Source organism: Hylobates moloch, unplaced genomic scaffold, assembly GCF_009828535.3.
Source record: "Hylobates moloch isolate HMO894 unplaced genomic scaffold, HMol_V3 SCAFFOLD_2, whole genome shotgun sequence".
NCBI lineage: Eukaryota > Metazoa > Chordata > Mammalia > Primates > Hylobatidae > Hylobates > Hylobates moloch.
In genome coordinates, this window is record NW_026652277.1 from 45,715,518 (window position 1) to 45,742,848 (window position 27,331).

Below are 27,331 nucleotides of genomic sequence, written 5' to 3' on the forward strand. Positions count from 1 at the left end.
TGGGACACAATGTGATGCTGACGACATAGCCCGGTCACTCCACTTGACAACAAGTTTGTTTGTCTCATTTCACATACATATTCAGTGGTGAGTAAGAACAGAAGTGGAAAGCCTTACTTACCGCAGTTTATTATATGTTTCATGCCCGTGATAATTACTTTTATAATGCCACTTGTGAAAAAATTGATCAGATTAGGATGAATCACCTTGCTGGCCAACAGTTATTGGAATGATTCTCCACGTGTGACTTCGTTGCACTATTACAAAATGTGGCAGGATAGACCTGCCCGGCCATTGTTGCCGATGTTCATTTGTAATGCTGCCTTAAGGAAATGAGGAGATGAGAGCCAATTGTTCCAGCAGCTCAGCCTGCCCTGCCAACAGTTCAGAGGAGGAGCTGCCAGTGGGACTGGAGGTACATGGAAACCTAGAGCTCGTTTTCACAGTGGTGTCCACTGTGATGATGGGGCTGCTCATGTTCTCTTTGGGATGCTCCGTGGAGATCCGGAAGCTGTGGTCGCACGTCAGGAGACCCTGGGGCATTGCTGTGGGACTGCTCTGCCAATTTGGGCTCATGCCTTTTACAGCTTATCTCCTGGCCATCAGCTTTTCTCTGAAGCCAGTCCAAGCTATTGCTGTTCTCATCATGGGCTGCTGCCCGGGGGGCACCATCTCTAACATTTTCACCTTCTGGGTTGACGGAGATATGGATCTCAGGTAAGTAACCCCAGGGAAGCTCAGCAGTCTGTCTCTTATCCTGCCTGGGGGGAATAACTGGAACTCTTGTGTTAAACACTCTTCCAATCTTTTGGTAGAGATTCTAGTGGGAAATGTTACAGATATCACAGAGACTTGTAGAGCCATGGGTGGGCTTTCCTTTCAGTGCTCAAAAGTTACTTTGCTGATCATCATTTGTTTTATTGGCTACTGTTCTGAGCAGTGGGATGTGTTTCCTGTGTGATAGTGGAGGCAGGTCTGCACCTCACCCAGTGGCCCTTCCTAAGCTTGAGCTCATTCTTACCTACACTGGCCTCTTTAGCAACTCCCAGGACTTAAGCCAAGAATCCCAAGAAGCTAACGATTGTGGTTTGGTAGCAGCCATTGTGGTTGTGTCAATGGCATAGTCAGAATGAGACTCCCGTAGCTCTAGTCAGTGATGCCTGAGCACCTACTTTAGGAAAGAAGCACTTCAGAGGACTGGATAAAGGAGCTTTAGGGGTGTCTGGTGGCCATATCCAGCTTTAAGTGCTGAGATGGCCTGTTGATTTGACTTCAGGAGCAATGCTAAGGCTCTCAGGACTAAAATTGTTCTTTCTTGTTGCTTTGCAGATGGTTAACATCATCACTAGATTCGCATTCCTTCCCTTTAAGCCAGTGACCTTATTCCCAATTATGGTGTAGATAAATACCTCTGGGAGACATTAAGCCTTGTCCCTTATTTACACTTTAATGAGGATGAATTAGTCACATGCTTTTCTAGATTACATGTTTTGATGGGGGAAAAAAAAAGCATTTGAGGAAAGAGTAGAGGGATCAGCACTGGAAAAAGAGCTAAAAACAATGGTCTCTCGAGACTCTTTGCTTACTTATGAACATACCGTTTCACCTCCTGCCCTGGGGAAGAACTGCTTGTAAATTTAAGTATTTCATGTGTATGTCATTTAGTTGAGATTTACATTACCATGAATGAATGAATCAGAGGTAATGACTGAGCTGGGAGTTGACATCAGTGAGAGTCAGCTGCAGGTATGGGTTTCCAGTTTCCCGCATGTGCTGAATGTTTAGTGTATGGACCATATTTCATTTATAAATTTTAATGGGCTCATACCATGCAGAATAGGAACTAACTTTCCTATGGCAGTGTTTTTGTTTACCCACTTATGAGAAATTTGAAAAAAAAATAACTTGATGAATTTTGTATTTTACTTTAATGGTAAAAGCCACTAATATACAAAGCCACTAACATACATTGCTTTTGTGTTTTACCTTAATGGTAAAAGCCACTAATATACATTGCTAATTCAAATTCAGTAAAGTTGATTATTTGACTGGGAAATGATAGATATTCTTTGCATGAAGTTTATAAATCAGAGATAAATTCCAGGACCTAAAAGTTTCTGGAAAGAAAAAGGAAACTAATATTTATTAAGTACCCTATAGGCATGGGATAGATGCTTTCATGCTTATTTTCTTCTTGGGGCTCATAATAACCTTGTAAATGGCCGTTTATTGTTCTGAATTTTACAGCTGAGAAAATTGTGATTCAGATTGGTTAAGTAGCTTGCCAAATGCTACAAACCAGTATGGCAGAACTCAGATTTGAATTCACATCTGTTTTACATCAGTCTGCAGTTTAGGCACATTTCCCCCATGGCATTTAGCAACACAACTAGATCTTCTGTTTTGAGTAGCAGCATAAATCTTCAGTGTTCTCAAACACTTGTGTTCTGGGAAAGAGAACATTTATTACCTTAATCTCTTATTAGTCAATGTTGTCATAAAAACACCAATGAATAGGAAACCTATGAAAGATAAAGCTACTTTTACTTTCTTTTGCCAACTCTATCTTTAATTCACCTTTAACTTTGTTCAAATTATTTAACCTATATAAGCCTTATCTCATCATTGGCAAAATGGGGTTAAATTTACCTATTTCTCATAAGACTGTATATATATATGTATATATATTTACACACACTCACACACATACACACACATATAGATAATAGTTTGGGGTGGAGTTTCACTCTCGTCGCCCAGGCTGGAGTGCAATGGTGCGATCTTGGCTCACTGCAACCTCTACCTCCTGGGTTCAAGCGATTCTCCTGCCTCAGCCTCCCGAGTAGCTGGGAATACAGGTACCCGCCACCATGCCTGGCTAATTTTTGTATTTTTAGTAGAGATGGGGTTTTGCCATGTTGGCCAGGCTGTTCTCAAACTCCTGACCTCGGGTGATCCTCTCATCTCGGCCTCCCAAAGTGCTGGGATTACAGGCTTGAGCCACGGTGCCTGGCTGACACAAGACTATATTTTATGGAGGAAATATATATTTGTGTGTGTGTGTGTGTGTGTGTGTATTCAGGGTGCCAGGCACATAGTAGTTGTGCAATAAATATTAGCTACTTTTCCTCTTCTTTCTAAATTTTGATTTTGAGTCTTACCAACAAAACTAAAAAAGCAAGCAAAAACTAAATATTAGATTTTTAGAAGCTTATAGGTACAAAAGTAATAAAATCAATTTTCAGTAGAAACCCAAATAGGTGAAAATCCAGTATGGTGTGAAACAATATCTAAGTAATTACATTTCTTCATAATTGAATACCAACAAAAAATCAGTTTTAAGCAAAACTCAGTGGATCGTCATTGATAGGAGTTTTATCTGCTGTTAATGCTGGATAAAATCCAAGAGTGGTTAGCACAGCATCTTCATTTGACACACGAGGAAGTGGAGATTTAGCTCCCTGCAGATGACCCTGAGCACGTTTCTCATGCCTTCACTCCTGCTTCATGCAGTGCACTTGCAGTTCTCCATGTGTTCACCCCACACAGGCATTCAGAATCCATTGGTTTGAACCGGTTTGTGCGTTCTGCAAATGAGATGATTGACGACACCCATCCTCTTGCAGTTGCCTGGGCTTGTCATCTTAGCCTTGCCCTGTGACTACCCTCATTCTCACCATGGCCACTCAATCCACTGCCAAGCCCTGTAGCCCTTCCTCTTGCTGTGTTGCTCACAGTTCTTGCTTCCTGTTGGTCTCCACTAACACGTCCTCAGGTCAGGCCCTCACAATTTCTTTTTTGGCTAATTGTATTTTCACAACAATGAAAATGCTGTTCTCTGCACCTTTAAGTCTCTCCATTACGGCTTTGCAGTAAGTGGATAAGGCAGGCTCTGATACCAGATTGCCTATATTCAAATCCTGACCTTGGGCCTCTTCTCTGTAACTGGAAATCATAACATTACCCGCATGGTACTGTGAGGAGAAAATGAACATGTTATACATACAAAGGCTTCTCAACACCTACTAAATTGGTAGAAACTACTAAGCCAGTCTACTTTACTTCTCCAGGTTCTTTTATTCCACTAGCCCCCTTAAGAACAATGGTTTTTAGTCAAAATGGGCTGCTCATAGTTCTCTGAGCATATCTCACACTCTTCCAGCTTTCTTTTGCCCATGTTGTTCCCACAGTCTCCAGTGCCAACTGACCTTATTCTGTCTCCTCCAGTCATGATGTTGTTCTTCCTTATAACTATCCTAGAAAGCAGTTGGCTGATACGTATGAAGAGCCTTAAAAATTATCCTGCCTCTGGGCCGAGTTTGTCTGATCATGGCTGGGTTCTTTTACATATTTGGGGTTGGTTAAATGTAGACTGGTCTTGGGTGGTGATATGGTTTGGCTCTGTGTCCCCACCCAATTCTCATCTCGAATTGTAATTCCCATGTGTCGAGGGAGGGGCCTGTAATCCCCAAGTGTCAAGGGAGGGAGGTGATTGGATCATGGGGTTGATTTCCTCCATGCTGTTCTCATGATAGTGAGTGATGGTTTTATAAGTGTTTGGAAGTTCCTCCTTTGTTCTTCTCTCTCCTGCTGCCTTGTGAAGAAGGTCCTTGCTTCCCCTTCACCTTCTGCCCTGTTTGTGAGTTTCCTGAGGCCTCCCCAACCATGTGCAACTGTGAGTCAATCAAATCCCTTTCCTTTATAAATTACGCAGTCTTGAGTATTTCTTTACAGCAGTGTGAAAATGGACTAATCAGCCGGGCGCAGTGGCTCACGCTTGTAATCCCAGCACTTTGGGAGGCCGAGGCGGGCGGGTCACGAGGTCAGGAGATCGAGACCACGGTGAAACCCCGTCTCTACCAAAAATACAAAAAATTAGCCGGGCGTGGTGGCGGGCGCCTGTAGTCCCAGCTACTCCGAGAGGCTGAGGCAGGAAAATGGCGTGAACCCAGGAGGCAGAGCTTGCAGTGAGCCGAGATCGCGCCACTGCACTCCAGCCTGGGTGAAAGCACGAGACTCCGTCTCAAAAAAAAAAAAAAGAAAATGGACTAATGCAGGTGGCTTCAACCTGGACAACTGGGCTCTCTTACTACATAATCTCTCATTTTCTAGTAGACTGGCCTAGACCTGATTACATGGCAGCAGCAGGGTTCTCAGAAAGGCAAAGCAGAAAAGGTCTTTTGAAGTGTTGGCTTTAAACCAGACCCTCATCCTTCCACCACATTCCATTGGCCAATGCAGATTGCAAGGCCAGTCCAGCTTCATGGATTAGGAAAGTCGATTTTGCCTCTTGATGGGCTGAGCTTCCAAGTCACATTACAGCGGACATGGATAAGGGAGCGGTGAAGAATAGGGGGCATTTTTTTTCCCCAATATATCCTACTAGAGATGGACAGAATTCCTACCTTTGAGGGTAGGACATGAAAATTAAGATCTGGCAGTACGGTGTAGTAGTTAAGTGTTCTGGAAACAGCAAGCAGACGCATCACTTACTGACTGGATCATCTCGGCAGATTATGCACATTTCCTATGCTTCAGTTTCCTCACTTCTATTTTTTTATTTTTATTTTGATTTTTTTTGAGACGGAGTCTCGCTCTGTTGCCCAGGCTGGAGTGCAGTGGTGTGATCTCAGCTCACTGCAAGCTCTGCCTCCCGGGTTCACACCATTCTCCTGCCTCAGCCTCCTGAGTAGCTGGGACTATAGGCGCCCGCCACCATGCCTGGCTAATTTTTTGTATTTTTAGTAGAGACGAGGTTTCACCATGTTAGCCAGGATGGTCTTGATCTCCGGACCTCTTGATCCGCCCGCCTCGGCCTCCCAAAGTGCTGGGATTACAGGTGTGAGCCACCACGCCCGGCCAGTTTCCTCACTTCTAAAATGAGAAGCGTTCCTACATCATGAGCTGTTGAGAGGATTGAATGAGTTAATATTTCTAAAGTGCTTAGAATCTCACTTGGCATAAAATGTGATATGAACTATTATTATTATTATATAAGGCAGGCAAAAGAACATCATGTCCTAGGGTCTGTGTTTTAGTCTCTGCTCAAGGAGCTGTATGCCTAACCCTAACCCTATATATAATGATATATCATAATATATATGTGTCATGTTTTATCTATTCATCCATCAATGGACAATTGAATTGTTTCCACTTTTTGGCAATTGTGAATAATGCTGTTGAGTCTCAGCTTTCATTTCCCTTGAGTGTATGCTTAGGAGTGGATCTGAGGTTAAATATTAAGTATTTCGTGACTATAGGAAAAGCAAAGCAAAATATGAAGTCCAAATGTCCCCCTTCCTCTACCTTAGTTTCTCCTGAAACTACTGCCCAGAGATGTTTCTCTTGTCTGTCCCCATAATCCGAATTATGTAACTCTCCCTTATCATCTGTTGGAAAGCATTGCAATAGCTGGGCTACTTGTCTGCCTCACCTACTATGTCTGTAAGCTCCTGGAAGGCTTGTTCATCTTTGCGTGCACAGTACCAGCCTGGTAGTGGTAGGCACTTGGTAAACATGAGTGAATGAGTGAATGACAGTTTCTGATTGCCTGTGTGTATTACAAAAACAACCCTCAAAAGAGGTCCAGACCAGGTGCGGTGGCTCACACCTGTAATCCCAGCCCTTTGGGAGGCTGAGGTGGGCAGATCACTTGAGGTCAGGAGTTCGAGACCAGCCTGGCCAACATGGCGAAACCCCATCTCTACTAAAAATACAAAATTAGCCAGGTGTGGTGATGCATGCCTGTAATCCCAGCTACTCAGGAGACTGAGGCAGGAGAAATGCTTGGACCCAGGAGGCAGAGGTTGCTGTGAGCCGAGATCACACCACTGCAGTCCAGCCTGGGCAAGCGACAGAGTGAGACTCCATCTAAAAAAGAAATAAAGAAAGAGAGAGAGAGAGAGAAAGAAAGAAAGAAGGAAAGAAAGAAAAGAGGTGTCCATTTATTCATGCAACTCAGGATCAGGACAGCTCCCACTGTCTTGTCTTGTCTTTTCTTTTTTTTTTTTTTTTTTGAGACAGGGTCTTAGACTCTGTCATCAGGCTGGAGTGCAGTGATACAATCATGGCTCACTGAAGTCTTGGCCTTCTGGGGCCAAGTGATCCTCTCACCTCAGCCTCCTGAGCAGCGCAGCTGGGACTATAGGCGTGGGCCATCATACCCAGCTAATTTTTTATTTTGTATTACAGAGACAAGGTCTCACTATGTTGCCTAGGCTGGTCTTGAACTCCTGGGCTCAAGCAATCCTCCCACCTAGGGCTTCCAAAGTGCTGCGATTACAGGTGTGGGCCACTACGCCTGGCCTCCCACTATCTTTATTTGAAAACTTTTGATATATATAAGAGGTCCATTCTTCCCTATGGATGTATTTATGTCCTCAGCTGCAGACAAAGGATTCTGACCACTGGTGGTGGTGGAGCCTGTGAAGCTCAGTGGCCAACTTTGACCTTTGAACTTTAAAGAAGTTCTTTGTCCTTCAGTAGAGAACCTGGAAATAGAACTTCGAATTGTTCAGGTCTATCTGACATGTCTTGGTGGAAAACTGAAGATCCTTTGCATTTAAGGCTTTGGAGACAGAACTGAGACTGAATCCATGAGACTTCATGCAAGCTTCCATGTCTCTATGTACTTCAGTTTCCTTATCTATACAATGAAAATAATACCCACACATAGAGTTATTATGTAGATGAAAAGAGAAAATGTATATAAAAGCATGAGACATAGCACATAGTGCTCAATAAATGCTCGTTATTATTGGAAGTCAGCAGACAAGGGTAACATTTATATTGAGGGATGGAAAATCAGGCCTTGAGCTCTATTCTAGGGTCAAATCTGTTGGTATGATCTTACAGCTCACTCCGTGTGGTTAGCTGGATAATTTTTTATTTCTTTCAGTCGGAAAGCAAGTGTATACTTTCATAGTTTTGAGAGTCAGAGTTCCTGATTTTATGGGATTTTTGAAATGAAAACAATGTATGAATAACTTAATCTCCAATTGCAAAATGTTATTGACACTGCATTTTAATGTAATGTGTATATATGTAATTTCCCTGCTTTTTTTTTTGAAGGAAAATTTGTATTTTAATTATTTTTATGTACAGAAAACTCAACAGCATACATTTAACCCAGTTTAGTGGCAAGTTCTTTAGCCTTTGCCTTTTCGAGCTTGGCGATACGAGCCACAGACTTAGGACCCAGGACATTGCCGCCCCAGTGACGGCGGATCTCATCATATCTGTCATTGTAATTGGTCCTGATAGCTTCCACCAGCTTAGCCAAAGCGCCTTTGTCTTCCAAGTTCACCTGTGTGAAGGCGACAGTGGTGCAGGTCTTCCTGTGGACTAGACGTCCCAGTCTTGCCTTCCCCTTGATAATGCAGTAAGCGACCCCCATTTTACGACACAGGGCAGGCGAGAAGACAACCAGCTCAATGGAATCCACGTCGTGTGCAGTCACCACCAGCTGAGCTTTCTTGTTCTCCACCAACGTGGTGACAGTGTTAATTCCTGCTCGAAGGACAGGTGGTCTCTTCATGGGGACGTCCCCTTTGCCAGCAGTTTTCTTCTTGGCCCGGGCCAACAGTCTCTGCTTCTTCTCTTGCTGTGTCTCTGGTCTGTACTTGTGGGCCAGCTTAAGTAGCTGCGTAGCTGTTTGGCGGTCCAGGGCCTGGGTGAACTGGTTAATTGCAGGAGGCACTTTCAGCCGCTTATAGAGGATGGCTCTCTGCCGCTGCAACCTGACACAGTGGGGCCATTTCACAAAGCGGGTGAGGTCTCTTTTGGGCCGGATGTCCTGTCCAATGCCAAAATTCTTAGGCCTTTTCTCAAACAGGGGATTCGCCACTTTCTTAGCCTCCTGCTTCTTCACGACAGCAGGGGCCGGAGCCACCTTCTTTCCCTTGGCCTTCTTTCCTTTCGGCATCTTGGGCGGCAGGAGGAGAGAGCGTAATTTCCCTGCTTTAAGGGAGTGTTCAAGACTTACCTGTTTGTCTAGACTTGCTGAATCTGTCTCATTATTTTCTGTAATAGTTTGGAGATGATGATGCTATTCTTCTTAATGCAAGTGGAATCTTGTTATACTGAAGTTAGATTTTGCCAAAAATTTTCCTATACATGGAAAGTCAAGAGATTTACTTAGCCACATCCTCTGTTTATGCTACGTTGGAATTTCATGGCTGAAAATACAAGGCGTGACTTTCCACTGTACTCACAGGCATTCACTGTGTGCTTTTCCAGCTTTGCTGGTATTTGTAACAGTTGGCAGAGCACCAGGATCACCTCTTGCCATCCTTGACCAATATCATGATCACCATAGGCTTAAAAATTGTATAAAGATAGAAGCAATCACATAGGTAATCAAGGATATAGAATCAGTCTGATATAAATCTCACTTTGTTTTCCCATAATCATGAATCTTACCTTTCTGCTGTTTGAGCCAAAGCCATTCAGTAGAGAAATGTTGTGCTGGTTCTCCAGAAGTTCAAGAGTAAAGTGATGTAATATGGAATTCCATTCAGGACTTGGTAATATGGAGAGTCAAGGAATGTAGCACCACTATCATAGACTAAGAATTTGGAAAAAACTTTCTAAACATCCTCTTTGTGGATACAGAGGTTTGAGAGCTGTGGCAAACTGCTTTTTTTCTTTTAAATTGCCCACTAGTCAGGAAGAAGTCTTTGCTTAAAGTAAGCATTCTTAATAAGATAAAATAATTTTGGGTTTCATATGGAATAAAATATATGCAAGAACTGCTAAGACAAGTTTGAAAAGGGAAATTTATGTGGAGGTATTTGCCCTACCATATATGAGAACACTGTAATTAGTCTAGTGTTTGTTCAGGAAGAAAGAAAGTTATTTATCAATGAGCTAGAATAGAATTTCCAGAAAATATTTTGTATACACTTGGACATTTAATATATGATAAAGGTGACACTTCAGTATAGCGCAAAACGGTTTATTTTAGTAGATTATATTGACACACTTGCATCTCAATATATTAATAGAAAAAATAGATTAGTCTTATACCTGTTACCATGCAAAATATAAATTTTAAGTGAGTTGAAAATATAAGTATAAAAGTAAAAAGTAGAAGACAATATTTGAATGCCCTCGGATCAGGGTAGGTCTTTAAGATAAGAAACTCAGAAGCCATTTATAAAACAGCTCTGACTATATAAATGTTAATTATGGCAAGTCATAAGCAAAGTCAAAGATATACACCATGCTTGGGAAAAATACTTGTATTATTCATGGTAATATGAGCCCTAATTTTAAAAGAACTCCTACAAGTTGAGAAGAAGAAGTCTGACAAGCAAGATTGTTTAGAGAGGAGGACACAGAAGAAGCCACTTGACATGAAAGAAAGCACAACCTGATAGAATCCAGAGTGCCGGCTGGGTGTGGTGGCTCACGCCTGTAATCCCAACACTTTGGGAGGCCAAGGTGGGTGGATCACCTGAGGTCCGGAGTTTGAGACCAGCTTGGACAACATGTTAAAACCCCGTCTCTACTAAAAATTAAAAAAAAAAAAAAATTAGCCGGGTGTGGTGGGGGGTGCCTGTAATCCCACCTACTCCGGAGGTTGGGGCAGAGAGAATTGCTTGAACCTGGGAGGCGGAGCTTGCAGTGAGTCAAGATCAGGCCACTGCACTCCAGCCTGGGTGACAGAGTGAAACTCCATCTAAAAAAAAAAAAAAAAGAGTGAGATCAATTTTTCAATGCTGGCGTGACAATTAGAAGGGACTGTTCACATCCGGAGTAGGCAAGATTGTGAAATGTAGCAATCTTTTTGGAAAGTAATCTGAAAGTATATATTAAAACAAAAAACACAGACTTTTACATAGCAGTTCCACCTTGGGGAATTCACAGAAAGAAAAGAATCATTTCAAGTGAAGTATGTATGAGAGTGTTTATTATAACATTATTTATAATGGCAAAAAACTAAAAGCAACTGACCTATTATTAATGAAGTGATTGAAAAAATTATGGCATATTTAGATTATGGCATATTTTGCAGTTCTTTAAAAGAAAAGTTTAAATGTAGTGGTCTGAGAGGATGTCTGTGATAGATGAAGTGGGAATAAAAGCAACCAAGTTGCAGAGTAAAGTATATTATAAGGTTCCTTTTTTTATGTTTAGAGACAGGGCCTCCTTCTGTTCCCCCAAAGCTGGAGTGTTGTGATGTGAGCATAGCTCACTGCAGCCTCAAACTCCTGAGCTCAAGCCATCCTCCTGCCTCAGCTTCCTGAGTAGCTGGGACTACAGGTGTGTACCACCACATTCAGCTAATTTTTGTACTTTTTTTTTTTGTAGAGACTAGGGTCTCTCTATGTTGCTCAGGCTGCTGTTAAACTCCTGGTCTCAAGCAATCCTCCCAATTCAGGCTCCCAAATTGCTGGAATTACAAGCATGAGGCACTGCACCTGGTCTGGTTCCTTTAAAAAGAAAAAGTAATGAAAGAAAAAAAGTCCTATTGATTTAACAAACAATCATGAAATAAATGGACTGCTTAAAAGAAAAATAAAAGAGCAGAAGGATATACACAAATACTTGCAAGTTATCTAAGTCTGGATTTCTGAAAGGAGCACAAATCAGCTAAATATTTGCTTCTTAAAATTTTACTTGCTTTTGTCCTGGAAGAGCATAATTTTTTTTTTTTTTTTTTTGAGACAAAGTCTCGCTCTGTCACCCAGGCTGGAGTGCAGTGGCACGATCTCGGCTCACTGCAACCTCCATCTCCCAGGCTCAAGCAATTCTCGTGCCTCAGCCTCCCAAGTAGCTGGCATTACAGGCGTGTGCCGCCACGCTCGGCTAATTTTTGTATTTTTAGTAGAGACGGGGTTTCACCATGTTGGCCAAGCTGGTCTCGAACTCCTGACCTCAGGTAATCTGCATGCCTTGGCCTCCCAAAGTGCTTGGATTACAGGCGTGAGCCACCATGTCCTGCTGGAAGAGCATAATTTTATAGAAAGTTTCTTTTTCCGGATTGCTATGGGGCTGTTTACCATTTGAACTAAGTATAAAGGGGTCATTTCAGTAAGATTTTTAACAATGTTCACCTGGAGATACATGACATATGAGGGAGACAGAATATTTCCATAGCACCAGTGTGTTGACATTGGTTCATTCTTTGATTCATACATTTATTCAGTAAGTATTTAATGAGCTCTTCCAATGTGTTGCAGCATGAGACTATGCCAGGTCCTAGAGATGGAGAGGAAAATAGGACCTGGCTCTCATGCCGCTCACTCTGGCACAGATAGACAGGTACATAAGCACTTGTGTAGGGTATACAGCGTGTGTATAATTCATGAGCCAATGTCAATAAAACTGTGTCCAGAGGGCCATGGATTCAGAATCCTAGAAGCAGGATCGCTAATTTTCCTAGATACTGCCAGACACCCTCTGTGGTGTACCATTTTTACCAGCAATGAGTGAGAGCACAGAGGGAATCTTTTTAGTATCACTGAAGTAAAACAGATGCTGCTTTGTCAAGAGTATGAACATTCTTCTGGCAGAAAATGTTAAAGTAGTCATAGACGTATTATTTTATAGACAGGGTAATTGGATGGAAGCAATGGTGATATATATTGGGAGGAAGAGTGACAGATGACTTGTAGACCCAATAAAGTGCTGAAGGACCCTCGCTGTCTATGCAGAAGACCTTGACGTATGAAGGGCCTCCTCCCTCTCCTTTGTAGAGCAGGAGGGCAGTCTGCTTCTCAGTCTGTCAGTCATTTGTGCCTTGAACACAGAATGAGCACAGTGTCTATAAACAGTTTGTACATGCTTAAACGGATTGTGTAATTTTTTCCAGCAAATTGAAAGATAAAATATTTGACTGGTCTGATGGGTATCTTCTTTCCATTTATTTTCTTTCCCCTAATTTTACTAATGCATTCTTTCACTGGTTCTATCACTTAGGTAGGTACAAAATACAGCCTTAGCTTGGGGTTTGGGAGTGAGACTGAGATGGAAAGAATAGATTTGGGATGGAAGGCACCAAAAAGTGGGGTAAGGTTGAATGGTACTAAATCTATTTCTTCAGTTCTCATCCTCCCTGATTTTTATTGGCATTTAGCCTTCATTTGGGAGCTTTCTTTTCTTAGCTTTCATGAAATGATAACCTCCCAGCTCTCCACTGACTTATTTTTTAAATTTTATTTTTAATTGACAAGTTAAATTATATATATTTATGGTGTACAAGATGATGTTTTGCTTACTTGCTTCTCAAATCCCAGCCAGCCTGCCTGCCTGCCTGCCTTCTTTCCTTCCTTCCTTCCTTCCTTCCTTCCTTTTCCTTCCTTCCTTCCTTCCTTCTCTACATGCACCATGGGCTCTTCTTCCTCTCCCTGGTTTACAGCAAAGGAGGCTTTACAATATATAAAATATTAACTATCAGTTACTGTAACTAAGTGCTTTTCCCTAAATAACAAATGTAGACTACAAATATATATGGAAAATACAAAAACACAGTATATTACGGCCGGGCGTGGTGGCTCACACACTTTAGGAGGCCGAGGTGGGTGGGTCACCTGAGGTCAGGAGTTCGAGACAGCCTGGCCAACATGGTGAAACCCTGTCTCTACTAAAAATACAAAAATTACTTGGGTGTGGTGGCGGGCGCCTGTAATCCCAGCTACTCAGGAGGCCGAGGCAGAAGAATCACTTGAACCCAGGAGGCGGAGGTTGCAGTGAGCCGAGATTGTACCACTGCAGTCCAGCCTGGGTGATGTTTCAAAAAACAAAAAACAAAACAAAACCAAAAAATGCAGCAAATTACAAATATAGGAAGCAGTAACTTAGTTCATATAATGCAATAACAGTATAGTAATTGTCTTAGTCCATTTTGTGCTGCTATACAGGATACCTGAGACTGGGTAACGTATAGAGAAGAGAAATTATTCCCTTACATTCTGGAGGCTGGGAAGTCTAAGATCAAGGTGCTGGCATCTATTGTCTGGTGAGGGCCTTCTTGCTTCTCACATGGTAGAAGAGAGAAGGGCAAAAAGGAATAAACTTCCTTGGTGGAGTCCTCTTAAAATGGCGTTAATTCATTCATGAAGGTGGATTCATCATGACCTAAACACCTCCCAGAAAGCTCCACCTCTCAATATTGTTGTCTTAGGGATTTGATTTCCAACCTATGAATTTTGGAGGACACATTCAGACCATAGCAGTTAATCACGATACACAGTTTTTAAGGACTTCAAACCAAGTACTCTTCCCCTTCCACCACAGACATTAGGTACTTAAAAGTTCTTAAGATCCACTGTGCTTAAAATGTGTTAGCCTTTTTACTTAGAAACAACCTCAATAATAACAGAGATAAACAAACCAGTTTTCCAGTAGAAATCATTCTGGATTTGTTGAACAAAGACCACAACTTCCTTCTGATGGTCTCAGTTGTTTTCCTGGTAAAGCTATGTAGCATGGCTGTTGGTTTTGGTTTGGTTCATCCGGCTCCCGTACCCACATTTCACTTTCCAAGGTGGCCAGAGACAACCTCAGTAATGACACAGATAAACAGACTAATTGTCTTTAGAAATCTTTCCAGGTTTGTTCACTGAAGACTGGATGTCCCACTATCACCTTACTTAACACAACCCCTCAAATTGGTGCTAAGCGACTCAGCTTTTTTGTATATCACACCATCATTTTGAAGCCTAGAAATCTTACTTTGTACTCTAACTCATCACTCTACTTCAATCTCAAACCTACCTTTCTTTCTTTCTCTTTCTTTCTTTCTTTCTTTTTTGCCAGGCTCTTTGGTTCAATGATTCTCTGTCTCACCTCCAATACTGAGTTACAGGCCTGCCACCACACCCACTAATGGGGTTTCACCATATTGGCCAGGCTGGTCTCAAACTCCTGACCTCAGGTGATCTGCCTGCCTTGGCCTCCCAAAGTGCTGGGATTACAGGTATGAGCCACCATGCTTGGCCCAATCCCAGCTTCTAATCATATGATCACACGATCTCAGGATTAGAACAGAATTCTTAATTCAGTCTAGCATCTCACATCAATTCCCTTTCTCTGTGGTTCTGTACCCTCCCTTGCCCTAACCAACTTGCTCTGTCTGCAGGTCAGCAATTGTGGGGGTCACTGCCCTATCCAATGGGGAGCTTATGGCATGTGGTGTTTGGGTGACTTCTTCCTGACAGATTTATTAACACTTCATACTAGGCAGGCGTTTAGTCAGCTTTGTGGCATTCTAACTTGCTGATATGGTTTGGGTGTTTGTCCTCTCCACATCTCATGTTGAAATGTGATTCCAGTATTGGAGGTGGGGCCTGGTGGGAGGCTATTGGATCATGGGGTGGATCTCTCATGAATGGTTAATGCCATCTCCTTGGTGATAAGTGAGTTCTTGTTTAGTTAGTTCACATGAGATCTGGTTGTTTAAAAGTCTGGGACCTCCCCTTTCTCACTCTCCCTTGCTCCCCCTCTGACCATGTGAGATGCCTGCTCCCCCTTCCCCTTTGCCTTCTGCAGTGATGTGAACTTACTGAGCTCCTCACCAGGAGCAGATGCTGGAACCATCCTTATACAGCCTGCAGACCTGTGAACCTCCTTTATAAATTACCCAGCCTCAGATATTTCTTTATGGCCATGCAAATAGCCTAGTACACTTCCAATCCCCTTGGTACCAAAACTAGATATCACAAGAAAACTGCAGATCAATATTTCTTATGAATATGCATGCAAAAATTTTCAATAAAAAATACTATCACATTTAATCTAGCAACATAAAAAAAGGATTATACACCATGACCAAATATGATTTATTTCAAAATGCAAGGTTGATTCAATAAAATCAATGTGATACACTATATTAATAGAATAAAGACATAAAAAGAATGAAGCTCTGATATATATTAAAACACGGATAAACCTTGTCTTAGCCCATTGGTGTTGCCATGAAAGAATACCTGAGGGTAGGTAATTTCTAAATAAAACAGGTTTATTTGGCTTGTGGGTCTGCAGGCTGTACACAAGAAGCAAAGTGCCAGCATCTGCATCTGGTGAGGGCCTCATGAAGACCCCACCCACGGTGGAAGTGGAAGAGGAGCAGGCATCACATGGTAAGAGAGGGGAGGGAGGTGTCAGACTCTTTTTAACAACTAGAGCTCAAAGAACTGAGTGAGAACCCAGTGAATCCCACGAGAATGGCACCAACCTGTTCATGAGAGATCTGCCCCTGTAACCCAACATTTCCCACTTGCCCTCGCCTCCAACGTTGGGAATCAAATTTCAACATGAGAGTTGGAGAGGACAAACAGCCAAACTATTATCAAACATTGAAAATGTTATGCTAATGGAAAGAAGCTAGATACAGAAAAAAGGCTACATGTATGATTCTGTTGATATGAAATGTCCAGAACAGGTAATCCTATAAAGACAGAAAGTGGATTTGTGCTTGCTAAGGGCTAGGGAAAGGGGGGATTGGGGAGTGACTGCTAATGGGGATGCGGTTTCTTTCTGGGGTGATGAAACTATCCTGGAAATGGTGCTATTATTGCCTAATGTTGTGACTATACTAAAAACTGCTGTATTGTATAATTTAAAATGATGAATTTTATGGCTTGTGGATTATACTTCAACAAAAAAAGAACTAGATAAGAAAATAATTCTACAGTGCCAAGAAGAATTTTAAGGCAAGTAGATAGTAAAATAGATACGAGGTAATTGATGGATGACAAGAACTACTGGAAATCTCTTTGTAGACCACAAATGTAGCCATCTTTTGTTAAATAATAGGAGAGAAATGAACTCCAAGGAGCTTAGTCCGTGTAATCTCTAGGAAATTGTGTCCTAGGAGTTGCTTTTGGTAAAGACTAAATTCTTCATGTCCAATGCTCCCTCCTAAGCATTGTATTAATTTTACTTTCAGCATCAGTATGACAACCTGTTCCACCGTGGCTGCCCTGGGAATGATGCCACTCTGCATTTATCTCTACACCTGGTCCTGGAGTCTTCAGCAGAATCTCACCGTTCCTTATCAGAACATAGGTCTGTATGGGCCTGGGAAATGGAGGACTAACAGTAATGGTGATGACGCTAATAATAGCTGTTCTTAATTACATAACTCTTTATGCAGGGATTTTTTTTGTAGTACTTAATTTAATACCTTAAAGAACCCTACAGTATAGATTCTGTTACCAGTTCAATCTCCTAGGTCTTCAGGCTTCAAACTTGATCAAGATTATGTAGCCAGTAAGTACAGAACTGGAGTTCTAACCCAGGAATCTGACTACAAAGTGCAAACTTTCACCCCTGTAAGAGTGCATTTTTGAAAAAAAAAGAAAGCCAGATAATTTACTTTGAAAAAGCAAGAATCAAACCCTTATATAATTAGACTATAAAGCAATTGGACTCTTTATGCTCCAAGGTTTAACTGGATTTAGTGGTTCTAATTAGACCTTCCTGTGACTTCACCTTTCACATTGCCTGCGAACCTTGACTTTTTCTTGGAGGTTGAGTGTAAATAATTCTTACTGATTATGAAAACTCATCTACGTGTCACAGTCACACCCATATCTCTTTCATTATCTCCTCTTCAGAATATTATTTCTCATTAAAGTCTGCCATTTTCCTAAAGATCTCTGTGGGTTTACCAAGCTTAGAAGAGAAATGTGGTGAAATGATCTACCTTTGCTAGTATGGTCAGTTTTTGGAGAAGTGATAGGCATTACGATTTTTTTTTTTTTTTTTTTTTTGAGACAGAGTTTTGCTCTGTCACTCAGGCTGGAGTGCAGTGGTGCGATCTTGGCTCACTGCAACTTCTGCCTTCTCCTGCCTCAGCCTCCCGAGTAGCTGGGACTACAGGTGCACGCCACCACACCCGGCTAATTTTTTTTGTATTTTAGTAGAGACAGGGTTTCACCATGTTGCCCAGGCTGGTCTCAAACTCCTGAGCTCAGGCAATCCGCCCAACTTGGCCTCCCAAAGTGCTAGGATTACAGGCGTGAGCCACCGTGCCTAGCCAACACTATGATTCTTAAGACTCTCAGTGTCAATCTGGTGTCTCAGGTAAACACCTTGAGGGCTTAGAACCCATGGCCCATAGTCAAAACCATGAATGAACCCACTTCCTCACAATAGCGGGAGCCCACTGAATCTGTAAAGTTTGAGGGAAACCTTAATTTAGAAACCATGATTTTATGTGCAATTTTTTTTCTGATCAGTAAGTTATTTAATATATTCTGCTTTGATAATATGTTCTGAAAGGCACTCACAAGATGCAAAATGTTATGAGCAGCTTATATAACTTTGGAGCCAATATTGTAGGCATTTATCCAGATTCGGGAAGTGACATGGGAAAATGTCAGTTTAAAGCTGTTACCTAATTGAAATAGAAGTTGTTGGGAAGTACTGTGCAGTCAGGGTGAGAGGGAAAACCCTCTGATGGATTTTTCTTCTCTTTAGGAATTACCCTTGTGTGCCTGACCGTTCCTGTGGCCTTTGGTGTCTATGTGAATTACAGATGGCCAAAACAATCCAAAATCATTCTCAAGGTGAGCAACTTCATGGCCACTGTTGGCACATCCTCAGACTCAGGGGCCTGAAAGACAGAAGTGAGCAGTGGCTGGGACAAGTGAGCTTGTCGAGTACAGCCCCACACCCAGAAATTCTCCTTACACATCCTGCGGTTTTGGATCCAGCGATCATATTTCCTCCACCCTGTAAGTCTTGGTCTGCCACTCCCATAGTTCTGTACCCTGAGGCTTATGACGCCCTGGAAAATAGCAACTATTAATTTAGTGTCAGGAAAGCTAAAGCCTGTGTGTGGACAGAAGAGTCCAGGCCCATCCATGCAAAGGCTTCACACAGGTGCTCTTGAGGCAGAAGCTGTTCAAGTGAGCATGAAAGGGAGCCCCAGTGTTTAGTAATATGGCTGGATTCTTGGAAGAGTAGGAGGAAGGGCTGTCTTGCAGAAGCATTCCTGGGGGCACTGCCAAAGCTGTCGTTTGTACACATGAGCAAGGGCTGCTGACTACATGAATAAGACCGTTTAAATGAAATCATCCAGAAAGCACTGAGGAGTCTAGCTATGGAATGATCGTGACTAGAACTTTCTACCTCCTCTTGTCTTTGCAGTCTTGCCCTTTGTCTGCTGGAGAAACAAGCAAATGTCTTTGTTAAACGGCTTTTAAAAATAATTCAAGAGGCCAGGTGCAGTGGCTCACATCTGTAATCCCAGAACTTTGGCAGGCTGAGGTGGGAGGATTGCTTGAGGCCAGGAGGTCGAGGCTATAGTGAGCCATGATTGTGCCATTGCACTTGAGCCTGGATCACAGAGTGAGACCCCATCTCTAAAAACTGAAACAAAACAGCAAAACATAAAGAGGAGGCATTCTTAACAATGATGTGTGTCTCCTAGGGTGCTTTCCATTTTTTTTCTGATTATGTATCACTTTAGCAGATAGAAGGTTGTAATATGTGTGGCTTTCATGAATATTTAAAAAATGTTTCAGTTATATTTTACATTTATAAAGAAATTAACATTTGAGGTTATTTAGAGTTTCAGGTAGTACATCTCAGTTAATTTTGTTTTGTGGTTTATGATTTGGCTTGGTTTAAGCTTTTGCCGTTTGGCTCTACCTCACAGAGCATTGCCACTCTATATGCCTGTGCTAATGGACACTGTTTTCCCAGTTAGGCACAAGGCCAAACAATTCCCACCATTCCTTCAGTGTGATGGAGAATGAGAGGAGAGGGCTTGCCAAGCAGAAAATCAGCTGGGCACAGAGAGCTGGAGGATGGCTTACTATAGTACATTTGTATTGCATATGGATGACTTTAACATCAATAGTGCACACTTGATTTTCACTCTCCTTTTTTAGCTGTACTCATGGAATAAAGTCCCATCTTTTCCACATTTATTTTTAAAAATTAATTAAGTTTTTGAGATAGGGTCTCACTCTGTCACTCAGGCCAGAGTGCAATGACACAATCATTGCTCACTGCAACCTTGATCTCCTAGGCTCAAATGATGCTCCCATCTCAGGCTCTGAGGTAGCTAGCACTACAGGCATGCACCATCCTGCCCTGCTAATAAAAAGAAGTTTTTTTTAGAGACGGGGTCTTGCTCTGTTGCCCAGGCTGGTTTGCAACTCCTGGCCTCAAGAGATCCTCCTGCCTTGGCCTCCCAAAGTGTTGGGATTGCAGGCATGAGCCACTGTGCCTGGCCCGTTTTCCACATTTATTATTGTTATTTCAGTAGGAGAAAATTTCCAATGTGGTAGTTATGATTTTGTTTACAAAACAAGAGGAGGGAAATGATCATGGAAACTTCTTGCTTTTCAAGTACTCTGTCTTTGATTATTTTTCTTAAAAGGGCATTTAACAACAACAACAACAACAAAAATAATGGTTTTGGAGTTTCCAGCTCCTCTATCAGTCCATCAGTGTCAATGGAGAAACCAGATACATTTTTTTACATGTCAGTTTTATTTCCTATAAAGAGCAGATTTAAAACTCTTTTGGGTATTTCATAGGATTTATGGCAAAACATTTAATGATATGCATAAATATTCTAGACTACCTTAGTAAAAAAAAAAAAAAAAGTAGGCTAATGTAATCATTATTTTAGTATATCTTCATTCCCCGTTCTTAGTTCCATTTTAATTTTAGATCTGACACATTTTCTGAACAAACTTAAGTGTTCCTCATTTGCTCTTGGTGGATTTTAAACTATGAAATCTTTGGTAGAGAGAAGAAGAGGGGATGTTACATTCAGAGGCTTTCTTTCTTTCATTTTTTTTTTTTAAACGGAGGCTTGCTCTGTCACCCAGGCTGGAGTGCAGTGGCGCAATCTTGGCTCACTGCAACGTCCACCTCCCGGGTTCAAGTAATTCTCCTGCCTCAGCCTCTTGAATAGCTGGGATTACAGGCATGTGTCACCATGCCTGGCTAATTTTTGTATTTTTTTAGTAGAGACAGGATTTTGCCATGTTGGCCGGGATGGTCTTGAACTCCTGACCTCAGGTAATCCACCCACCTCGGCCTCCCAAAGTTCTGGGATTACAGACATGAGCCACCATGCCTGGCCAAGAGGCTTTCTTGTCTTAGCATCTTTTTCTTAGGCAAGGGTCTAGTCTGTCTGTGTATTTGAACAGTAAAAATGACCCCCATAACACATTTATGGCATATTAGGTCATTCTGTTTGTTTGTTGTCTTCTCTAGTTTCCTACGACCACCCTCCTTCACATCCTGAATCATTTCAAATAAAGGTTGACACCGTAACTAGGTACACAGTTTACTGTCTACATGATATGAAAAGGAGCTTGCCAAGATCCTGATTTTCCCAAAATACCCTAGGCCATGCTTCCTTCCTATTTTATCTAAAACTCAAAACTATTCAAAATTCTGTCATTGTTGGCTTTTTGTTTCTGTTCTTGTTAAACAACAAAAGTAAGAGACAGTATCCATTTGGGAGAGGATAGAGGTCTCCGTCAGTATTTCTCATGTAATCGTGAGTATTAGCTGAGATTGTCCAATGAAGAATGGGTAAATTTTATTTGGAGGGGAGAAGGACAGAGATCAAAGCAGCAGGCAGCTGCTGGTAGTTGAAGGGGAGGTGGGAGGGGAGGCAGATGGTCAGGCAGGGCAGACGTCAGACTGGAGGTCACAAGCAGAGGGTCATAGAGGTGTGTGCAGGGTGTTGGAAGCTCGTTGTCAGATCCCATTCATTTTACACTTTTGTTCTACCCACAATAGAACTCTACTACCCAATCTTTTTGGCAAAATCTTCTACTTGAAGAGAAAGGTAGATATGCTAAAACAAGACTTAAATTTGTGTCAGACTCCACCAATTTCTAGCATAGGCAAGTTACTTGACCACTTTGGAACTCAGATTTCTCCTCTACAAAATGAAATTGTATTCAGTCATCTCTAAGTCCCTTCTTTGTTCTAAAATTTCTAGATCCCAAGCATTTTACAACCTTGATGGACTTTGTATCATAGAGCAAAAAACCCTGAGTTTATATGCACTTATTTTATTGTTTGCTTCAGATTGGGGCCATTGTTGGTGGGGTCCTCCTTCTGGTGGTCGCAGTTGCTGGTGTGGTCCTGGCGAAAGGATCTTGGAATTCAGACATCACCCTTCTGACCATCAGTTTCATCTTTCCTTTGATTGGCCATGTCACGGGTTTTCTGCTGGCACTTTTTACCCACCAGTCTTGGCAAAGGTATAGTTAAACTATCCATAAACTTTTTTTGAGGAAGGTAAATTTAACACACTGCCACCGATAGGCTTTGCTGCCTGTGTCAGGAGACATGAAGAGTTTTGACTTACATAGTGGAATGGACAGGATAACTAAGCATATAAGAGAATCATTCATGGCAATTCATGGAAAATATTGTGGTAATTCTTTGTGTAAATTAAAGCAAAGGCCAAATTGATAGGAAGAGATAAATTTAAGTTAAAAAAGAATAGAAAATGACATATATTTGATTCCCACTTTGTAGAAGAAAGCAAAAAGAATTCTTTGCATCAAAAAATACTGGAAGAAATACACCATATGGTAACAATGTTTAATTTTGAGTAGCGAGATTAAGGATAATTTTAGTTCTTTAGTATTTCCTTGGTATATTTTTGAAGCTTTTCAATAAGTATGTACTACTTTTAAAAGCAGAAAAAAATTATTAAAAGAAGAGTAAACTATGCAGTTGAATTCCAAAGGTGGAAGTTGGGAATTTTTAATTGGCTTTATGCTACTTCCAATCCACTTGAGGAACATTTAGGGTTGTACTAAGCGCCTGGCAAAGCTTTACCCCATCTATCTCATTTACTTCTTACTACAAACTTGAGAAGTAGATCCTATCATTACCCTCATTCTACTGATGAGCAGACCCTTCAGAGAAATTAAGTGACTTGACCAAGTTCATAGAGCTAGAAAATTGTGGAGTTAGGATTTGGACCTGGGTTTGTTTCCAAATTTAACAATTAGGAACACAGTCTGTTGAGTGGTTGAAATGCAATTGGCTCTGGACAGAAAGTACTCCTATAGCAAGATGGAGTCCACAATCCCATCTTTTTCATACCTGATAGCCTGACAAAGGCCAGGACTGAAATTTGGCTCATGAATGGTGCAGGTGTTGAGTTCCAGCTTTGTAGCTTAATCATATCAAGTTTTTGACAAAAGTGTGAAAGAAGTGAGGGTGGTTTGAGGCAAGTGTAGCGAGCAACAGAATAAGTAGAAATAAAGTATGAACACAGAGCTTGCCCTGTACTGTTGACAGCATTTTCACCCCCTCATCACACACCCTTGTTACCTCCCCATTCCAGTCCAGCTTGCACATAGGTGCTTGTTTGTTTTCTGAAACACCTCTTTTATCTCCTGACTTCCACGTATAAAACCCTGCAGGCCCCCTTTATAAATTGGGGACGTGAAACTGCTTAACTCAGCCCTCAATATCCTGCCCAGGTCTTCCCTCTATTCCCTCCTTTGTCTTTTCAAATGAGGTTTACTTCATTTTATGCAACCAGAAAACCAATAAAATATAGAAAAGTAGAAAGCAAAAAGAAAAATTATTACCAAACTCTTTCACCAAAGACAATCATTTTAGGTATTTGGTCTTTATTTAGGGTTTTTGTGTTTATTTATTTATTTATTTATTTATTGAGACCTCTGTTGCCCAGGCTGGAGTGCAACCTCTGCCTTCTGGGTTCAAGTGATTCTCATGCCTCAGCCTCCCAAGTAGCTTGGATTACAGGAGCGTGTGCCACCACGCCAGGCTGATTTTTGTATTTTTGGTAGGGACAGGGTTTCACCATGTTGGCCAGGCTGGTCTCGAACTCCTGACCTCAGGTGGTCCACCCACCTTGGTCTCCCAAAGTGCTGAGATTACAGGCGTGAGCCACTGTGCCTGGCCTTGTTTATTTGTTTTTAAGTGTTGGTTAGTTTATATTGTTTCATATGTCTTTCAAATATATATATATGTTTTTCTTTTTGTAGAGACAGGGTCTTACTCTGTTGCCCAGGGTGGTCTTGAATTCCTGGCTCAAGCAATCTTCCCGCTTCTGCCTCTCAGTGCTGGGATTCCAGGCATGAGCCACCACGTCCTGCATCATATCTCTAACTCAACCTTCCATTCTCGTCTCCTCCGGTCCTCTCCTCTGCAGATTGGCTTACAGTATATGCAATGCCTACTGAACAGGCCACACTCACACCAGGGGAACTTTAATTTTTATAATATTTTCCCCTCATTAAAAGCTTCTTCTATTTTTTTCCATCCTTTAATCCCACTCCTTTGTGAAGCCTTCTCTCACCCCTTCTGCTATTTTCTAAATTTCTACATCTGCGTGGCCTTTGGCCATACTTTGTCTTGTGTTGTTGCTGAACCTCTCCTGTGTGTTTATCTTGTCTTTTTACTCAGATGCCTAGGGCAGGGTTTGCAAAGCCTCACTCCACCGTGCCTCTCAGAAGACCACCCGCAGAGTAGGCACTCAGCAAATAACTATGGAATGAGTACACATTTTCAGTGGCCTGAGGTCATAGCTTCTAATTGTTATGATGCATATGAGAAAATATTAGAATAGTTCTTATTGCTAGTGCGTTACTCTTGAAACATTTTCTTTTCGGTAGGTGCAGGACAATTTCCTTAGAAGCTGGAGCTCAGAATATTCAGATGTGCATCACCATGCTCCAGTTATCTTTCACTGCTGAGCACTTGGTCCAGATGTTGAGTTTCCCACTGGCCTATGGACTCTTCCAGCTGATAGATGGATTTCTTATTGTTGCAGGTGGGTGAACATGCGTTGGGTAGGAAATAACTGATGGGAAATTGTTCACCCCAACTTACCGACTTTTTTTTCAATCCAAACTTGCATGTTCTGCCCCTGTGATACACTTTTTGAAAGCCTGACATTTCTGGGGATGATAAGGCGCATAGACAGGATAGTTTGGCACACAAGTGGGAGTTTCACAGAAAAATATAAAAAGCCATCTGAAAATGAGCTTATAATTATAGACACATATACTTCACAAAAGTGAATCCACTATCAGAATTTAGACTTTGTAACTTGTTAAGACAAAATCTCTATGAGCAATGATTGAGCTCCAAAGTGACATTTGCTGCACTTAAGCGTTGATTTGTTAGGTCTCATTAAAAGCCTTGAGGTCTCCCAAATGCCAAGTTATTTCAATGTTTCTCTGACTAAGACTTGTGCTGAATGGCTGTGAAATGTTTTTCAAATATGAAATATTACACATATACAAATATTGAAATATATGTGTATGCACATGTGATTGCAGCCAAATATACATTACTTTGGAGTCTTTTATTATGTTTGTTCTCAGAGGATAAATTTAAAAATATATATAATGCAAGAACAGAAAACCAAATACCTCACTTATAAGTGAGAGCTAAACATTGGGTGCTCATGGACATAAAGATGGCAATAATAGACACTGGGGACTACTAGAAGAGGGAGGGAGGGGGCGAAGGTTGAAAAACAAACTGTTGGGTACTGCACTCACTACCTGGGTGATAAGATCATTTGTTTCCCAAACTTCAGCATCACACAATATACCCAGGAAACAAACATGCACATGAATCTAAAAATTGAAAAAGAAAAAAATATATATATGTTTACATACACATATATATTTTAATCTTGGGCCATGGTAAATTTTTACTGTTGTTAGGGAATTGGGTCTGACTAAGACTCAATGATTACTGATAGAACTGATTATATACTGATTGCTGATTGTTATTATTATATACTGATTACAGATATAACAATCAATATAACAATATAAGGAATACCTGGGGCTTAATTTCCCCAACAGATAAGAGAAATCCTATTAGAGTCAAACTCTTGGTCTCAGACCCAAGTTTTCTTTCCTTCTCATGGAGAGACTGAAGGAAGCATCATTTCTGGCTCATTCCCAGCTCTAGCCCCGAACCCAGGAGAGTGTCCTACTCCTAGTAAGCACTCGCAGTATTTGCCAGCTGACTGACTAACTGAATGAGTGAATGAATGAATGAATGAATATAAGAGTGTGTGAGCTGTCAGCAGCCTGATGAATGAGCTTCAATCACAAATGGTTCATCCAGACAAAAGAGCCATTCTGATACACCGAATCCTTCTGTACCATAGCTTTCTTTCTCCACCCCCCCCCGCCCTTCTTTTTCCTGGGTGTTTATACATATATGATGCCACCCAAACAAACACCTGACGGATTGACAAGTGTACAGTGTCACCAAATTAGACTCTTTGTTAAAGTGATTGTTAATACTTGTATGTTTTAACACCTAGCATATCAGACATACAAGAGGAGATTGAAGAACAAACATGGAAAAAAGAACTCAGGTTGTACAGAAGTCTGCCATACGAGGAAATCGACTTCTTCCAAAGAGACCAATGCTTTCTTGGAGGTGAATGAAGAAGGTGCCATCACTCCTGGGCCATCAGGGCCTATGGATTGCCACAGGGCTCTCGAGCTAGTTGGCCACATCACTTCATGTGAATAGCAGGGACTTGCTGGCTGGACTGGCCCCCTTCTTTTTCAGTGGCCAGTAAAGACAGCGTGCAGCTGACACATGAATCTTGTTGGTACGGCCAGTGTGAATATTTAAGTGTTCAATGTTAGAATATTTATATTTTCATGTGGATTGTGAATTGTGATGGGATCACCTTTGGAGATTCCCATTTCAGGGAGTTTCTTCTGGGGGTTAACATAACGTATCAATGAGCTGCCTTGTATGTCCTTGTCTTCCCATGCAGCAAATAGTACCTGGCAGTAGGTAAAATCCTTCATTAGGGGAACTTATCCTTATGTTGTGGATTTTTTTTTTTTTTGAGACAGAGTCTTGCTCTGTTGCCCAGGCTGGAGTTCAGTGGCACAATCTTGGCTCACCGCAACCTCTGCCTCCTGGGTTCAAGTGATTCCCCTGCCTCAGCCTCCCAAGTAGCTGGGACTACAGGTGTGTGCCACCACGCCCGGCTAATATTTTGTATGTTAGTAGAGATGGGGTTTCACCATGTTGGCCAGTCTGGTTTCGAACTCCTGGTCTCAAGTGATCTGCCTGCCTCAGCCTCCCAAAGTGCTGGGATTACAGGCATGAGGCACCGCGCCCAGCCATGTTGTGGATTTTAATTGAATAAGGGTTAGAACTCTGAGTAGAGGAGATGTCACCTCATACTGCAGGGTGACACAGACCTATGTGACTTCTTGGCTCTGGGCAGGTCCTCAGGTGCACTGAGAGGAGAACAAATAGCTCTTATAATAAATGGGGCAGTTTTCTCAAATGATTATTATTTTTAAGAAATTGAAAATCTTTTTTGATTATAGATGTAACACAAGCTTGGAAAGAATTT

At 41.7% G+C, this 27,331-nt stretch overlaps 2 protein-coding genes across 2 annotated transcripts; one reads left to right on the forward strand and one right to left on the reverse strand.

Annotated features, from left to right (window-relative positions):
• The first annotated feature begins 71 nt into the window (after positions 1-71).
• SLC10A6 (solute carrier family 10 member 6) lies at positions 72-26,859 on the forward strand. Its single transcript, XM_032145249.2, has 6 exons — positions 72-717; positions 16,895-17,013; positions 18,430-18,518; positions 22,018-22,193; positions 24,594-24,751; positions 26,270-26,859. The coding sequence occupies exons 1-6, from the start codon at positions 341-343 to the stop codon at positions 26,482-26,484; spliced, it is 1,134 nt and encodes a 377-aa protein (XP_032001140.1). The 5' UTR covers positions 72-340; the 3' UTR covers positions 26,485-26,859.
• Positions 8,057-8,935, reverse strand: LOC116462650 (large ribosomal subunit protein eL8-like). The gene has a single exon (XM_032753835.2). It carries the CDS (start codon positions 8,921-8,923, stop codon positions 8,123-8,125), a length of 801 nt encoding a protein of 266 aa, XP_032609726.1. The 5' UTR covers positions 8,924-8,935; the 3' UTR covers positions 8,057-8,122.
• Positions 26,860-27,331: the final 472 nt, after the last annotated feature.

Excerpts from the sequence above, each read along its gene's own strand:
- LOC116462650 (XM_032753835.2), bottom strand. The coding sequence starts at position 8,923 with ATGCCGAAAGGAAAGAAGGCCAAGGGAAAGAAGGTGGCTCCGGCCCCT.
- SLC10A6 (XM_032145249.2), top strand. The coding sequence starts at position 341 with ATGAGAGCCAATTGTTCCAGCAGCTCAGCCTGCCCTGCCAACAGTTCA. Across the intron at positions 22,194-24,593 it reads ACCCACCAGTCTTGGCAAAG|GTGCAGGACAATTTCCTTAG; the intron begins GTATAGTTAAAC and ends TCTTTTCGGTAG. Across the intron at positions 24,752-26,269 it reads TGGATTTCTTATTGTTGCAG|CATATCAGACATACAAGAGG; the intron begins GTGGGTGAACAT and ends TTTAACACCTAG.